The 18197-nt window shown below is 46.6% G+C and overlaps 1 protein-coding gene across 1 annotated transcript; it reads right to left on the bottom strand.

Annotated features, from left to right (window-relative positions):
* Window positions 1–419: 419 nt before the first annotated feature.
* LOC126529359 (uncharacterized) lies at window positions 420–14451 on the bottom strand. Its single transcript, XM_050176961.2, has 3 exons — window positions 14308–14451; window positions 13468–13873; window positions 420–2048 (listed from the first exon to the last, which is right to left on the bottom strand). The coding sequence occupies exons 2-3, from the start codon at window positions 13864–13866 to the stop codon at window positions 789–791; spliced, it is 1659 nt and encodes a 552-aa protein (XP_050032918.1). The 5' UTR covers window positions 13867–13873; window positions 14308–14451; the 3' UTR covers window positions 420–788.
* Window positions 14452–18197: the final 3746 nt, after the last annotated feature.

Below are 18197 nucleotides of genomic sequence, written 5' to 3' on the forward strand. Positions count from 1 at the left end.
ACCAGTAAGTCGGGGTCAAGAGCTAGCCATTAGTAACATGGAGTTTGCAGCAGCGGTGCCAGCCGCCCACCCTGCAGCCCAACGAGGGGTCGTGACCGGATTTGTGTTTAAACACGGCCTGCCAATGCCAGCTGTACACAGCCACTATAACCAAATATGACATAACCTAGGTCCCAACACTCAGCCTCAGCTCAACCCCCAGGATACCTTTTTTCTCCGGGTACGGCTAAGCCATGCACGGTTGAAAGCGGGAGGGTCCGACCCTCATGTACACAGGTACGTGGTGCCGCAACACACCTAACGCCTGCTGATGCAGACGCCCCTGCGAGGCTCATCAAGCATTTCTTGAAGTATGTTAGCAATTGTCACATCAAAATGAGTGTTGGCTAATGTCAAACATTTTTTGCATAAACAATGCAAAGACCTATACAAAGCTTTATTTACCCTCTGCTCAACAGACACTTGAACACTTTTTGCTTGTTGTCTTCAGGTAATTGTCACAATGCAGTAGACTTTCTTCTTGCACAAGCTTGCAAACATGCTTACATTAAACTATGCTTAATGCAATTAGATCTAACACACTGCACGGAAAGCCAAAGTTTGGCATCACACATGTGCACAGTGCACATGATCCCGGAGCAAGACAAAGCCTTGAAACAGGCTAGACTAAGTCACATGCATTGAACACCCATGCACTTCTACGCAGACAAATAAAATATTTTTGGAATAAATTTTAAGAAAGATAAAAAGGTAAAAGAATAAACTGCCAAGTCCTCTGTGGCATACACTTAAAGACTGTCTTCAGGCTTAGCCCTAATGCTGCTCACATCTGCAGGAAAATAGTCCTCAATGTTAACATGCCCATCAAATAATGCATTACCACTACACTGTTGCATCGTTCCCACCAGTGAATCACCACTTGCGCCGAGCTCCAGTTCTCGAAGTAGGTTTTCGAGTGAGTTGTCTTGCCTGTCTACTTCACATGGGCGCTTTGGTGAGGAGGAACGGCGTTCACTCAAGGTTTCTTCAGTGAGTGTGTTGCTCAACACTGGCAGACTGCACAAGAGTTCCTTAGATTTTTCTTCGCACATCTCATTATAAAGTGACGACAAGTAAGCACTCACGTTTAACTGCTCATGGGAATCGGATGCATTTTCCTGAGCACCATCAGAGGGTCGGTTTGCAATTTGCTGGTACAGCATGTCCATTCGTGCACTCAAGTCAAGTTCAAAGGTGTTATTCTGGCTAGAGTTGGCTTCGTTGGCATTAACTGCCTCCAAACTAGCTGAATCCCGAGTCGCCACGTTCAAGCTGTCTTCAAATGTCGTGCTCATGGATTCTAAATTCTCTTTAAAAGCAGCATTAACAGAAGTTTCAAGGGGCAGGTTGTGCCCTGACTCGACTTCTGTGTAAACTGTCTCCACCTGAGGCTTGAGGTTGCCACACTCACCTGAGTAATGTGAGGCACTTATAGCTCCAGTGTCTGGCAAGGAATGAGCATGGTCAGCACTGACGTGATCGTGGCTGTCCTCTGACACACTGCTTGTGGTTTTTGGAGAATTAATTCCACCACTAAAAGTTTCTCTCCGGACTTCTGGGCAAATTGTCTCTGTTTGAGTCATCACATCCTCAGACTTACAATAAGGATGTGCGGCAGGAGAAACTCCAGTCTGAGCAATGTCAGTCCCAAGACAACCACTGTCTGCCGGTACGCTTAGAGCAGTCTGTTCAACTGGGCAACATCTTTCGTACTGGTTGTCACTTCTCGAGCAGCCATTGCTTTCAGACAAGCTTGACAAAGTCTGCTTCTGAAGCGGGGTCGATTTCACACTTGCATTGTATGTGTTCTCACAAGCAGTACGCTTCTTTGAACCTGTCTTGAACTCCACGGGAATGGTGATTCTGGCAGGAGCAACAGCTTTTTTGGTGCACTGTGCAAGGTCTGGTGCTGCCTTTTTGGTTGGTTGTGTAGGAACCTTTCTGGCAGGCCCAAAGGTCAAGTTAGGCTTCTGCGAAGATGTTAGAATGCTTGACCTTGGCACTTGCTTCTGCACATGGTAAAAAATATGTACGCACAGCATAAGGTTAAAGTAACATAGCACTACACAGATCATGAGAAGACAACAAACAAAGACACCAAGGACAACAGAAGGGAAATTACTTCTACTGACTAATTGAAATAAAGAAATTAAGATTAATGGAACTGGATGAAAAAAACCACCTGCTGCAGGTGGGGAATGATCCCACGCCTTCGCATTACGCGTGCAATGCTCTACCAATTGAGTTACCGCGACGCCATCTTTCCATCCATTTTCTGGGGTATTTATGTGTAAATAAGTACCCCAGATTGGCCTAGATTGTACTAGGCTGCGATAACGGCGTGGCATGGCCAATCGCATGAGGCGAAACCAAACATTGGCTTTTTGAAAGCGTACAAGACAGCGGCCTTGTTCTTTAACGTGCACCTAAATCTAAGAGCACTAGCGTTTTTGTATTTTGCTCCCGTCGAAATGCAGCTGCCACGGTCGGGATTGAACCCGCATCCTCAAGCTACCATGGAGGGTACAGAAATGCTGATTTGATGTGCGACCACTTCTGTAGTGTCACATAGACCCTACGGTGCTTTACTGCAGCTTTATGTGCACCCTGCATCAGCTGTCTGCTTGAAAAATTTGCACGGTGTTTATCTTTCAGAAATAGCTGAAACATACTTTCAGTTTGCCCACAACCACTGTTTCCTTGCCTTCTCGCATCAACTTTTCCCCCTCCTGCCCTCTCCCCCTGTATCTGAACTGCGAAAGTGGCAACTAAGGTTGTTATTCACTTCTCTTGCGACTGCTTCAGTTCTACCCATTTTCTGCCTCCTCTCCGCCCTCCTCTCTAGAGTTCTATCTAGGTCCCCTCTGGACTTGCACGTTAGTAAAAAGGTAAGCACTGCAGTGTATGCAATGCTTTTGTGGGGATCACGGATATGTACAGCTGTCGCAAGGCTAATGTGGAGACATCCAGGGACCTCCAGAGGGCATTGCACACATGCGACACGATGGAAAGGTCCAAACGAATTTCTCAGGTTGACTTTCCTCTCAGCCATGCTCTTGCCAGGTTATACATGCTCTGAACCACCCTCTGACAGCAAGACAACAGCTACAGCCTGTGCAAAACAACAGCAGCAGCAGTACAAAAGTCGAAGCAACAGGCAAAGGAAGCTTCGCTTTAAAAAGTGGTTTGTTTTTCATCTGATCACTGTGCTGCAGAAGTTGCACAATTCAATGTACCCACGAGAACCTTACACAAACAATATGCAATACATACAGCCCGAGTCAGCGCATGCGTCTGCTACATAAGACCCATAACATGGCTAAATTTGTTATGTAAAACATGACAAGAGAGCTATGCTGGAATCGTTACAATGCAAACAACGTACGAGTGCATGCAATTATTTCACGTCCTCCAGGAGCCTATTCAGCTTTCATAATCTGAACACATGGGATGTAGTACATAATAGCGCAGTTTCTTGAATACACACATTCACGTCTTTCAGCTGTCGCAAGCTGCAATCACACGCCGTGAAAAAGAAAATGCTGCTTGCAGTGCCACATGAGTGCAGCTTCTATGTGAACAGAAAGTGTGTTTACTACATCACTTTGGAGCCCAAGACGGCGAAAATCTGGCTGCCAAGAAGGAGCCACGTGCACCAACTATAGTGTGACTGCATGCCTCAACCTAATGTACACACAACGAGCTTACAGTTTGCGACAAAGAGGTAGACTGCACTATGCCTTTCTTAAACTGCTGCTCCTTTTTCATCTTTCAAATCCTGCAGTGCACCACAGAGCAGAACTGTGCTCAGAAATCATTTTCAGGAGACATATAATCCATATATTTACATGTACATATGTATAATGACATGTAGGTTGTGCTGAGCAGTGTATCGCTGTGGCCATAATTCCAAGGAGTGTCAGGAGCCCCTAATCCTCCCCCTCGTGGTACAGGCCTGCCATGGAGTCTCATGTCCACTACCTGAGGAGGGTTTTGGCAACCTTCTGCGGCATTGTTGACCAGCATCACGCAGATGGCGAATGACACTCAAAAATTCAACTAACATTGAGGGTTTTGGCAACCGTCTGTGGCATTGCTAACCAGTATCGTGCAGATGGCGAATGACACTCAAAAATTCAACTAACATTGAGACAGCACCAGCACTTCTTTGCTAGGTCACGTTTACGAGCTTATCGAACCAGGTGCAATGCCATTAGCTAGAGCATCTGCCAATGATGCCGGGTCTCATGAAAAGTAGTAACCGAAAGTGCCTTCGAAACAGAAACAATGTTTGCTCTCACTACAAAAAAATAATTTTCAGGTGGTAGGATAATGAGTAGGTACTATATACAGGCACAAAAGACAAACCTTTATGGGCATTATCAAATTAGTGCTAAATGATTTAACCCATAATTTATGCTATAGGCCAAAGGGCACAACCCTGATACACTGAAAGAAATTGGTGTTTGCATATAATCTGCTCTCCAGTCATGACTCCTGACCCCGCAAAAGACTCCTCTTCATTTGTCTGTTTTCTAGCTTGAGTGATCGTGTCTTGAGTGATCACTTTCGAGGATACATTCATTCTCGCAAGATTTCACTTGACTCTGCATGGACACATCCATGTACACAGCAAACAGCGTTTCCTGCACTGTGCAAAAGCCAACCTTTTATATGCACTGTGCAAACCTCCACTTTCCACACGCCAGCGCATTCAGCGTATAGTTACGCAATATCTCAGGAAAATGATTGCAGGGTTTATACAGAACATCCGGCTCAAAGTTCAAGGGCAATTTAAGGATTTCAAGAGTGCCGAAAGCTAAAATTCAAGGAGGGGGAAACAAACCATATTGATGATGATGTGTGGAGTTTTATGGCGCAAGGGCCAGGTGTGGCCAAAGAGCGCCATGTCTGTGGTAATGAGTTTGCGGTGTAATTATGATTGCTATGAAGTTGGTGTGAGGTGGCTGTAAAGAGGCCTTAAAATATACGCTCTAAAGTGCGTAAAATCTGTATGATAAAATTATGGCGATGACGTATGACTTGTACTATGAAAATTTAGATGCATATAAAAAGAATGATACGATAGGTAAAATATATCACGATTATAAGAAATGCCAGAGCACTACTGCCTCCTTAGAGCCCTTGAAGCACAAGGGCCTGGAGGCATGTGCTACGCAAAACAATTATCGCAGTGGCATCCTCTCGAGAGAGGAGGCGCTACGAATTCATGGGACTAATAACATGTAAGACGACATCTCTGAGGAAACCTAGGACACTGTTTGTATTAAAAAGCGGTTCTGGACCGAGAAACATTAGAGGATGAAGAGGAATGTGTCGGCGGTATGCTAAGGAAAAATATCTCTTTCTCTCAGATTCGGCTTCCCGACACTCCAGGAGGACGTGGAGTACGGTCAGCCCCTCCCCGCATCTACCACAGGTTGGAGGCTCACTTCCGATGAGTAGAAAATTATGGGTGCCAAACGTGTGTCCTATTCTGAGACGACAGAATAGGACATCTGTTCGGCGCGATTTTGTAGTAGAGGGCCAGAATCCTAACTGTGGTTTTATCAGGTGGAGCTTATTATCCGTTTCCGCATCCCACATGTGTTGCCAGTGATCTCGCAGCCTCCTTCGCAAGAAAGGCCTCAGATCTGTGACAGGCACCGCAGCGGTAGGGTTAACAGCTTGCAATGTGATTGACGTGGCCATCTCGTCCGCCAGAACGTTACCTTCGATTCCCCTATGGCCAGGGACCCAGCATATTATGATATTCTGGTTAGATGAGTACGCTTTGCACAAGACCGAATATAGTTCATTAAATACGGGATTTTTATGTTTGCTGAGTGACATTAAGGCCTTCACGACGCTGAGAGAGTCTGTATAGATCGCTGCTTTTGGAAGTTTCAATTTTCTTATGTGCTTTACAGCAGAGAGTAATGCGTAGGCCTCGGCCGTAAAAATACTTGTTTCCGAATGCAGTACATCGGATTCCGAAAACGATGGGCCGACGGCTGCATAGGATACCCCGGCATTTTACTTCGAAGCGTTTGTGTAGAACTCTGCGCAGGAGTGCTTGTGCTGGAGTTCTAGGAAATGCATTCGGATTTCGGCCTCAGGAGCGTGCTTTGTAACTTTTATAAAGGATATGTCACATTGTATCACCTGCCACTCCCAAGGAGGTAAGAGCTTGGTTAGGTGCATTAAGCGATGCTCGAGGAGTGGGACATGCATTTCATCGCTAAGCTCCTTCACACGCAGCGAGAAAGGCTGTCTTATGGAGGGACAATTGCTGAAAAGTGTAGCGCACGTCATATCAGTAACGGTATCAAAACATGGATGTTCAGGATTAGAGCGTACTTTAAGTAATATGTAAAGCTAATGTATGATCTCTGTAGGTGGAGAGACCATTCATTTGATTCTACATATAGACTTTGTATGGGACTCGTTCTGAAAGCGCCAGTGGCCAGTCGGATTCCTAGATGGTGGACAGGATCTAGGATCTTTAGTGCGCTCGGGGCGGCAGAGTTATATACTACAGCACCATAATCCAATCGAGACCGAATTAGGCTCTTGTATAGGTTCATTAAGCACTTCCTATCACTACCCCATGTAGTCTGGGATAGAAGTTTCATTAAGTTCATTGTTTTTAGACATTTTTCTTTCAGATATTTAATGTGTGGAATGAAAGTGAGTCTGTAGTCAAGTATGATACCTAGGAATTTGTGCTGTTTGCTGATAGGTATTCGTTGTCCACACAGTTCTAAGGAAGGATCCGGAACCAGGCCTCTCTTTCTTGTAAAAAGAACACAAGAGCTTTTGTTAGGATTGATCTTAAATCCATTCTTGTCTGCCCACATTGAGACTTTGTTCAGGCCGTGCTGTACCTGTCTCTCGCACACTGCGAGGTTACAGGATTTGAAAGCTATTTGTATGTCGTCCACGTAGACAGAATAGAAGATTGCCGGTGGTAATGAAGCGCGAAGCATGTTCATCTTCACGATGAAGAGTGTGCAGCTGAGCACACCTCCTTGGGGTACACCCGTTTCTTGGGTAAAAGGACGCGAAAGTACGTTACCGACTTTTACGCGGAAGGTACGACTGGACAGATAGCTTTCTATTAGGGTTAGCATATTACCATGGATGCCCATTTCTGACAAGTCTCTTAGGATTCCGTAACGCCACGTTGTATCGTACGCCTTTTCCATATCGAGAAATATCGATAGGAAGAACTGTTTATGTATAAATGCGTCCCGGATATTCTTTTCAACAAGTAAGAGATGATCGGTTGTGGACCGCCCTTCTCGGAAGCCGCACTGATACGGATCAAGCATTTTGCTCATTTCAAGGAAATGGATGAGTCGCCGATTAATCATTTTTTCAAATACCTTACAAAGGCAACTCGTGAGCGTGATCGCGCGGTAACTTGCCACTAAGGAAGGATCTTTGCCTTGTTTCAAAACAGGAACCACAATGGCTTCTTTCCATGCAGTTGGGAGGTATCCTGCAGCCCAAATGGTGTTGAAAAGTGTGAGTAGTGTAACTTGGGTGTCATTGTGTAGGTTTTTGAGCATTTCATACATGATTCTGTCAGATCCCGGTGCAGAGCTCTTACATGAGCTCAAGGCAGCTCTCAACTCGGCAATACTGAAAGGGCAGTTGTACGATTCATTCTGTAGACATTTTCTTTTGAGTGGCTTACATTCTTCTATTTGCTTATACTTCAGGAAGGATTTCGAATAATGTTTTGAACTTGACACACTCTCAAAGTGCTCCCCAAGTGAGTCTGCCTGATGTTGCAGCGTATCACCCTTTGTGTTTACCAGAGGGAGTGAATATGTTTGTCTCCCTCTAATTCTATTTACGCGGTTCCAGACTTTCGCCTCATCTGTAAACGAGTTGATGTTCGATAAAAACTTTTGCCAACTCTCTCTTCTGGCCTGTCGGCGGGTTCTCCTGCCTTGAGACTTAACTTTCTTAAAGTTAACAAGGTTCTCTGCAGTGGGCGAAGCACGTAGCAACCCCCACGCTTTGTTTTGATTCCTACGTGCGACTCTACATTCATCGTTCCACCACGGGACATGCCGTTTGCATGCCGAGCCACTTACTTCACGTATGCATTTAGATGCGGCATCTATAATGAAAGCTGTAAAGTAATCCATAGCAGCATCAATTTCTAACGAGGACATGTCATCCCATGATATGCTAGTTAAGGTTCGGAATTTCTCCCAGTCGGCTGTATCGATTTTCCACCTGGGAGCCTGTGGTAGACATTCGTTTTCTTGATATGTTCTTAGTAGTATAGGGAAGTGGTCGCTCCCGTAAGGATTGTCGTTAACTTCCCATTCAAGTTCAGACAGTAGTGACGGGGAGACTAGGCTCAGATCTATTGAAGAAAATGTTCTGTTTGCAAGAGAATAGTATGTCGCTTCCTTCTTATTCAGAAGACAAGCGCCAGAAGAGAAAAGGAGCTGTTCAACAAGACGTCCTCGCGCATCTATACGAGGGTCGCCCCACAGGTAGTTGTGTGCATTTAAGTCGCCAAGAACCAGATAAGGTTCTGGCAATTCATCTATAAAGGACTGAAATTCATGTTTAGTTAATTTGTAATGTGGGGGTATGTAAACCGAGCAAATAGTGATGAGTTTGTTTAGTAGTACAGCTCGCACCGCCACTGCTTCAAGGGGCGTTCGTAGCTGTAAAGGTTGACATGCTATACTTTTATGAGTGAGAATTGCCACACCACCCGATGATGCGACGGCATCATCGCGATCTTTGCGAAACGTAACATACGTACGGAGAAAGTTTGTGTGTTTGGATTTTAAATGTGTTTCCTGTAAACACAGCACTTTTGGATTATGTTTGTGGATGAGTTCTTGCAAATCATCAAGGTTTCTAAGAAGACCTCGGACGTTCCACTGAATTATTTGTGTATCCATTTTTAAAGTAAATTGGTGCTGTGTTTACGGAAACGGAAGTGATGCCTTAGATTACAGAGCTCTTTCGAGGCCCTGTAACCGGGGTTTTGCTTTTTCTGAAGCGTTCGAGGGAGCCTCGCCGCTCCTTAGGCGCTTGGTGCGCCTTGAGGGTAGGTGTAGTGTCCATTGCCTCGTGTGAGGCGCCGGACACATGCTCTTGAGAGCGAGAAGTTACTAGAGAGGGTCCCGCCTTGGAGGGCAAGACCCCTGCGCCCACCAGCCCGGAGGTCGATGGGGCTCCCTGAGGGATTTGGCTGCGCCGGCTGTTGCCAGCGCACGAAGGGGCCGGGGAGGCCGGGGTAGCCTCGGCTGCGCCAACCTTCGGGGTCGATGATCTCTCATTCAGGGTTGACGGAGCAGCGCTAGCTGCAACCGCCGCGGGGGCAGATGGCGTAGCTGCCGACTCACTGCCTGTGGGTCGGACAGCCGCCGGAGGCCGTTGTGACGCTGCCCCCTTACGCGCCACATCGGCAAAGCTGCTCTTAGACAGGTATGACACCCGCCTACGTGCCTCTTTGAAGGATATATTTTCTTTGACTTTGATTGTCACAATTTCTTTTTCTCTTTTCCAAGACGGGCAGGACCGCGAGTATGCGGCATGCTCGCCATCGCAGTTGACACAATGTGGAGGGTTCTGGCACGTTTCGGAGGAATGTTCATTGTCACTGCACTTTGCACATGTGAGCCGGCCTCGACAGTTCTGTGAACTGTGGCCGAACCTTTGGCACTTAAAGCATCTCAGAGGATTGGGAACGTATGGCCTAACACGAAGTTTGATATAACCGGCCTCGATGGACTCGGGGAGGACACTTGAACAGAAAGTGAGTATCAGGTGTTTCGTCTTGATCTCTTTACCATCTCGCCTCATCTTAATTCGCTTAACATTTATGACATTCTGTTCGCTGAAGCCCTCCAAGAGTTCAGCTTCAGTGAGCTCTAGCATGTCATCGTCCGAGACAACGCCGCGGGTGGTGTTCATGGTACGGTGCGGAGTTACTGTTATTTGGGTCTCCCCAAATGAGACAAGTTTCGGCAGTTTTTCATACTGCTTCTGATCGTGGAGCTCCAAGAGGAGATCACCACTTGCCATTTTCGACGCCTTATATCCTGTTCCAAAAACTTCAGTTAAAGACTTCGAAACAAGGAACGGTGAAATGTTACGCACTAGTTTCTGTGGGTTTTCTGAGTGAATCGCATGGTATCTAGGAAAGTTCTGGACTTGTCGTCCGAAAAACTGAAAGAGATCTTCGGTGCGCCCTCGTTTCTGAGGGCGATCAGGTAGTTTAGGAAAAGAGTTTTCCATAAGGACAGTTGTGTTTTCGGCCGCGATGCCGACCACCCACCATGGAGCCCTACAGGGGGACGTGACAGAAGTTCCTGCAAGGGGAACCCTGCCAACGCCAGCCGTACATCGCTGCTATAACCAAATACAGCATAACCAAGGCTGGCTAGCTACAGAAGGTTAACCCTTGCCGCCGGGAAACTAGGAAGTGAGGAGAAGTGATGAGAAGACAGGAAAGATGAAAAAGACGAGAGAGAAAGACGAAGATTGGAGAGGAGGACAGGAAAAGGCGACTACCGATTTCCCCCGGGTGGGTCAGTCCGGGGGTGCCGTCTACGTGAAGCAGAAGCCAAAGAGGTGTGTTGCCTCCGCCGGGGGCCTTAAAGGTCCGAACACCCGGCATCAGCTCAACCCCCAGGATCCCCCTTTCCCCGGACACGGCTAAGCCGCGCACGGCTACACGCGGGAGGGTCCAACCCTCGTGTGCTCGGGTACGTGGTGTCGCAACACACCAAACGCCTGCTGACGCAGACGCCCCTGCGGGGAAACAAACCATATTTGTTCACACTAACAATTCACACGCTAACAATTAGTGAAATCTCCTTAGCTGAAATTTCTTGCACGTACTTCCCTGCGGTGAATTTCGGGCTCGCTAAGCAAATTCTGACTAAAGATAACACCCTGGCTACAATCACTGTTTTAGAAGTTAGTTGCGTTGAGACTTTTGCCCTCGACGCTTCCTGTGAGCCTTTCCGGTCTGCCAAATGTACTGACGACGTTAGGACAATGACCGCCCCGAATCTCACTCCTGCGGAGAGTGAACAGCTGTGCAGTCTATTGCTTTCCTACAAGGATATATTCGACATGAACAACCGACCCTTAGGGCAGACATCACTGTCAAACATCGTATACATACAAGCGATAAGCCACCCATCCATCGGAGACCCTACCGAGTTTCGGCTTCGGAACGTCATGTCATCAAAACGGAAGTAGACAAGATGCTAGCAAAAGATATTATAGAGCCATTGTCAAGTCCCTGGGCGTCCTCTGTCGTGCTGGTCAAAAAGAAGGATGGCTCATGGAGATTCTGCGTAGATTACCGCCACCTCAACCGTATCACAAAGAAGGACGCCTACCCACTACCTTGTGTCGATGACGCCCTCGACTGCCTATACAGGGCACAGTATTTTTCGTCCATCGACCTACGGTCCGGATATTGGCAAATCGCTGTCGATGATTCGATCGTGAAAAGACCGCGTTTATAAAGCCTGATGGTCTTTACCACTTCAAAGTTATGCCTTTTGGGCTATGCAACGCTCCGGCTACCTTTGAGCATATGATGGACTCATTACTCCAAGGATTCAAGTGGTCAACTTGTCTCTGCTACCTAGATGATGTTATTGTGTTCTCGCCCTCATTCAGCATACACACTGAGCGCCTTTCAGCTGTACTTGCCATTTTTCGCAATGCCGCACTACAGCTCAAATACAAGAACTTCGGCCATCGTGAGATTACTGTTCTTTGACATGTCGTCAACGTGACTGGCATCCGACCGGACCCAGAGAAAATTCGCGCCGTGAGAGAGTTCCCTGTTCCACGGTCCGCAAGAGATGTCCTAAGTTTTGTGGGCCTTTGCTCTTACTTCCGCCACTTTGTTAAAAATTTTGCCACTATAGCACGCTCTCTCACAGATCTCCTGAAGAAAAGTGTGCCGTTTTCATGGGGATCCTCTCAGGCCACCGCCTTTTCTCGCCTTACCACCATGATCACCACCCCGCCGATTCTAGGACACTTTGCTACTTAAGCCCCTACAGAGGTGCGCACCGACGCCAGTGGCCACGCAATCGGTGCCGTCTTGGCACAAGTTCAACACGGCCATTCAACACGTAGGTTATCTTATGCACCTCATAACATCAATATGTGAATAGCTTGTGCACATTGCAAAGCAAGAAAAATACGGGCGTCATCCTTGTGTGCAAAATGAAGGAAGCAGGAAATTGGCAGTTATTCCCTATGTACATAATATGCCACATGGCCTAAGAAATGTGGCAAAGCGGTATGGCATTCGGGTGGAATTTTCTACACCACACAAGCTTAGCCGCATCTGTTCCATTGTGCACAGAAGTGCACAGGCCACATCACTGGGTAGTAGGAAATGCAACCAGAAGCATGTCAAGCATTTTCTCTATTGTGTTTCAAGAGTAGTGCATAAAGTTCCCCTCTCCTGTGGTCATGTGTACATGGGCCAAACAAGACAATGTGTCAACATGCACCTCAGAGAGCGCAGAAATTCATTAAATGGTGCACCATCCTCTAATCTTGCCTCCCATTGTCAATCGTGCCAGTGTAAACCTATCCTCGAAAACACAGTCATTTTGTTCTGTCACCCCAACGGCCACGCCAGACGAGAAATCTCAGAAGCCTATCACATCACCAAGAATGCGGCACTGTGTGTAGGCCAACCACCGCTGCACGACATAGAATTCAATTTTAATCATCGATGTTGAACATGTGCCTTGGAGGCATGCTTGTTGTTTACCTAATCTCGATATGAGCGATGCCTCCATTATTTTTTTATACATGTATAAGTTTCCATATGTATATTAAAGATCAATTGTGAGTGAGCGCATGTGGTGTGTGTCCCTTTTCTACGTCCAGTGTTTTTCTTGTGCTCTAAGTTTCTGAAAATCTAAGGACAATTTAGACATGCTTGATATTGCACGAAAGGGAAAGAGAATGTACAAATAGTACAGGGAATGACAGGAAGAGAAAAGGGAATGAAACAATGCACCGGAGGTGCTGGTAATGCAGCAATGCAGTTGAAAAAGCAAAACAGAGAAGAAATCCTCCACACAGATTGCCTAAGAAACTTGCCAAAGAAATTGGTTTCCTTTCACGACAAGGCAACGGACAAAGGCTCGATACGAAAGATTCCCTTTCGTGCCCTCGTGCCCTCCTTTTTCCTTTCTGATTATGGCTTACACATTCTGCAGAATGCAACAATAAACACGAGTTAATAGACAGCGCTCTGTCTTGTCTGTTTTGTTTCGTCCACGCGCTGGAAAATAGCGCTACGTCAAACCGAGTAGCCTAAGAGTACAAGACTTGTCAATTAAGCAACAACATACCCCGTAAGCTATATAAGTGGATCTCAACAAAGCTTCATACCTTCCGCGGCAGCGTTTCTTGGCGGAGAGTCCCAAGCAGGATGAGGCGACCTCTGTACCCCTTGTCTGTGGATACCGAGACGCCCACTCTCGTCGCAGGTTCGTTGCCGTCCGGTTTCCACACGAACGTCACCCGCTGCTGCTGCCCCGGCGCAAGCTTGAATATGTCAGCGTCAGCGCTGAACCCCTTGTCCCGTGGCACACTCAGTGTCACCAACTGCTCTGTGTTCGTTGTGTTCAGGATGAGCAGCTGGCGCACCGCCTCGCGTCTCGCTGCAACATTTTCAAACGTCACCTGCGGTGGCTTTGCGAACGGCTGAAGCAGCAGTACTTCTACTGCAGCAGCTTCGCTTTCGACCTGCTTGGTCGGCGGCGAAAAGGTGAGCACCTGTCTGGCCATGACTGCTCTGCGGAGAAAAATGCAACGCGTGATTGAGAACACACGGGAGTGTAGCGCTGAACACACAGCAGTAAGCTCCCCGCGTGCGGCTGTTTGTGAATGGGTTTACCGTCAGCCATTTCGAGAATGCGACCTTTGACATTCGAGTGACTGTCATTGCTTGTCGATGAGCAAAACGAGAACAAGGTGAAAGCAGGAGCCAACGTTTCGACAAGTGGACTTCTCTTCTTGAATAAGACAAGTCCACTTGTCGAAACATTGGATTCTGCTTTCACCTTGTTCTCGTTTTGCTCATCGTCTTGAATTTCCATCTCTTGCCGTCCCTGTGTTATCCCTGTCATTGCTAGTGGCGCACTGATACCCAGTGAAAAACACCCTGATGCTGCTGCACTTAGAAGCTCAAGATACAAGCCGTAAAAGCCCACAGCGCTGCCTACTTACCACACACTTTCAAAGGTTTCAAGGCACCGATTTCACCGAGCTCGCCGGTTCCGTAGGAACCGCCAAACCAACAACGATTTCAAATCAACGAGCGCACGAGCGAGTAGCCCGACGGTCCGATGGCCCAATCAAATGAGAGTTCATCACGCGGCTAAACAAATAGATGAATGAGTGGACGAGGAGGTGGTAGTTTCAAGCCCATTATAGGTGGTGTCTAGAGGTACTGCGTAGGCTCCTTCATAGAGTTTCCTACAAAAATTTTTTTAGGAAACTCTATGGGCTCCTTATCCACGACAGCACCTAAAAGATAAAGAAGAGGGGTGTGAACCTTTGAAGGAGATCCCCGTTATGTAAACCTAGTTGTGTCCAAAGTCCTACATCTAAGAAGTGTTCCTGGCTTCCGCAGTCATTTGCGCCGCATACAACCAGCAAAAGCATAGCCTTCAAGATTGGTAATTATGTGTCCAGAGGACGCCACCTGACTAGCCAGATTGTGTGGCGCCCGCGGCAAACTTGCCTGCAGCGTTTCCTAGATATACTTTGTGGCGCAAAATACATTTCTTGAAAAGGGACAGAAGAAAGGAAGACAGTGCCTGCGGCCCGCCGCCAGATCGTTGAGGATGTGGTATGGGAATTCCGTCATATCTGATGATGCGCGCGTCGTCTGCTAACGTGGTGCGAGTCGTCCACTCCCTTCGCCAAACGATGGATAAGTCCTGCTCCTTTTCTGTTTAGCACGTCATTAGCCCACCTGCTTCTAGTACAAGGTTGCGTCCGTGAACATTTTCCGCGAGCTTTTCTTCTGCTCGCTTCACAGCAAAACCCAACGTCCGCCTTGGAAATGACCCCACCGCCATTCCTTTTTCGCCTCTTACCCTCTCCACAATTGCCTCTGCATGAGCACCTAGCCAGGTTTTATTCGCCAGCGATAATCACCTTTTCACTCCCGCCGAATCTTCTCCTTGCATCCTTTTTTGCCACCCTTTTCTGCGTGGCTCGGGTTTTACAAGGGGCGTGGACACTTTCGAACACCTTCGTGGACACGGGGCGTGGACACCTCCCTCCTTTTCCTTTATGGCCGCTCCTAGGTAGGTGAGGCTACTTCCAGCTGCACCCATCCCACATTCCATGCATTCCGCGTCTCTTGTTTTTCTGTCACGCCGGGAAACGGCGTTCCGTCGTCCCTACCGTTTCCGTTCATGATGTTGCCCCAGTTCAGTTTTTTGTCAGCTGCTCGCGAAGTCTCTTCTACTGCCTTCCGTGCATCTCGCTCCATGCTGAGTTCATTTTTGAGCTCTAGCTTAGATCCACTTCACAAGCTCACTCTGTATATCCTCCATTTTATTTAGTCTAACATCGACGTCACAGTTTCTGTCAATCGACTCCATTTCTTCTCCATTCTCATCCTTCCCCTCGCCTACCTTCAGGGGCCTCCCGCACGCTGAGCGCTTTGACGTCTTTTTAGCCATATCTTGCGCGTATCTTTTTCTAATGCAAGCACAGAACCTTTTAGATGACGTATACCTACAAGCAATGTCCCATACGCCTAGAAACTAAATGCTTAAACTGTGACAAATTATGTGCTATTGTCGGATAGAACTTAAGTCTGTAGTGAAGCCCCGCCCTCATAACAGCCAGCCACTGTTCCTCCGCGAGGCTGCAAATAATTCGTACTTCAAACTTTTCCTGTTACCCAAATAAGGCGGTAACCTCACACACAAAAAAATTATTGGTGCGTAATTTTATACGTTTTCCCTCACCTATTATAGTAGAATGGCGAAAGCCTAATTCTTTATAGAACTTAAATAAAGTGCTTGCTCCGCGGCAACTATTTATTGTCAAGTTTCACTTAGTTGGCAGTGAAGTTTCTTGAACGAAATGGTTCAGCAGTGAAATGAACTGTACCGCAGGCTTAAGAAGAGTGAAATGCTCAGACTCCATAGACTTTGTCCAAGTCTGTTGCACACCTCATTGCTTCCGCCGATGAAAAGACTCTTCAAGAACAGAAGACGCTCCGGAGGTATATTAAGCAGGACGCCATTTCGAAAAAGCCACATGACGACGATTGTTTGCTTCTGTGATTGGCTGGCGGAGTAACACAACCCCGCGAGGTCTTTGCGCCTTGGCAATGCCTCCTTTACTAGTAAAGGAGGCATTGGCCTTGGTTACCAACTGCTGTTTTATTTAGTTGTATTATATGTCATAGTCGTACTTTAAACACAATAAATGCCGCACCGATTTAAGGTACGACACACGTTCACACATGTTCAAACGCTTAGTCACGCTCAGACTGTCCTACAAAAGCAATATTCCCAATGCAAATACTCGCACACTAAAACCACAAACTAAAGCCTTGCCACTTCCTATGTACACGGTAATGATGATCATCTAATGACATCGCTTTTGAAACGAAGCAGTAATAGTCACCTATCCTGCTCAATTTAATCAGATATGCTACACATGCTCTTATCTAGCATTTCTGTGTACATTTCCTTAATCTTTTTTTTTTTTCCTTCAAGCTCTATCTTGTACCCCTAGCTATGAGTGTAAGAGATCTATTAATCTCCTCCCTGCTTTTTTTTTCCCAGCAATATTCTAAACGTCTCTAGCTTATCTCGAGTGCTGTCTGGTTGACGCTTCCGTCCATTTTAAACCCAAGCGCTTCTGGAAGGTGTACGTTACCTACAGTTCTTCCTAGGTGAATCTCTTCACATTCCATTAGGATGTGCTGAGTGGTCTCTGGATTTTCGCTGCAGCATACACATGCCCCGTTTAGTTCCCAATATTTGCTCCTGCATCTTTTTGTCCTTACGGATGTGTGGGGGCAAGCGCCATCTGGCGGTGATGCAAGTAACCCAGCGGCATGTGCGGAGGAGGAGGAAATAAACTTTATTGCTCCAGAAAGAGTAATTCAGCGGTCAGGCCGGATGTCTTCATCTTCTATTGGTGCGGAACTTGAGGGGTGGCAGTTTGAACTAGTTGGAATTCCACAGTCTAATAAGTTTTAAGCGCAAATGAAGACGGGACCACAAGAAACACGGACAAGTGCTTGTCGGTGTTTCTTGTCGTCCCATATCTTCCTTCGTGCTTAAAACTTATTAGACTACGGAACTTGAGCTTGGCTTTGTCAATGCCCTCGAGTTTATTTACACGGCTTCCTGTGGCTTCGGGAGCGTGTTGGTAAGCTGCCTTGAATTGCATTTCGGTTTCTGGGCTGTCTTCGTCTGGTTTTACTCTAGTGACAGATATATATTTTGGCAATAAACATTCCCTTTCTTTTAGTGAGATGTGTAACTATGCTTCCGTTTCTCACATCGCCATGCTCATCATAAGTCGCTGCATAACAAAAGTTAAGCAAATGTGTTTTTCAGAAATTTTCGCAATCCGAACGTATGGGCTTACATATACTTTAGCCTAGATGGCTGCAATGACGGTGTTCATCCATCAGTGTCTAAAGATTGTACATTGTGCCTTAATATATTGCTTTTCACTTATGAAATATAATAAATTCTGCTGTTTTACATGCCAAAACCACGATCGGTCTGTTATTAGGCATACACTCTTAAAAAAGTTACACCCTTTGTATTGTATCTTGTCCTACAACGATAACCATTATCTGTCTTGCTTGCATTTCCACTCTTTAACGCTGCGAGCCCGGTACTTCCAAGTCACGTACAGCTTGCATGCTATTACCATGACACAGCATTCTCAACAGAAAAGTAGCAAGCGCTGAGTTTTCAAGGAAACGAAAGCAAGGCAAATGACGACTATCGTTGTGGGACAACATAAGCCCCAAAGGGTGTAAACATTTTAAAGAGTGTATACTGAGGACTTCGAAAGAATTTTTACTTCCTGGGGTTCTTTAACGTGCACCTAAATCTAAATATACG

Source organism: Dermacentor andersoni, chromosome 8, assembly GCF_023375885.2.
Source record: "Dermacentor andersoni chromosome 8, qqDerAnde1_hic_scaffold, whole genome shotgun sequence".
In the NCBI taxonomy this organism is placed as follows: domain Eukaryota; kingdom Metazoa; phylum Arthropoda; class Arachnida; order Ixodida; family Ixodidae; genus Dermacentor; species Dermacentor andersoni.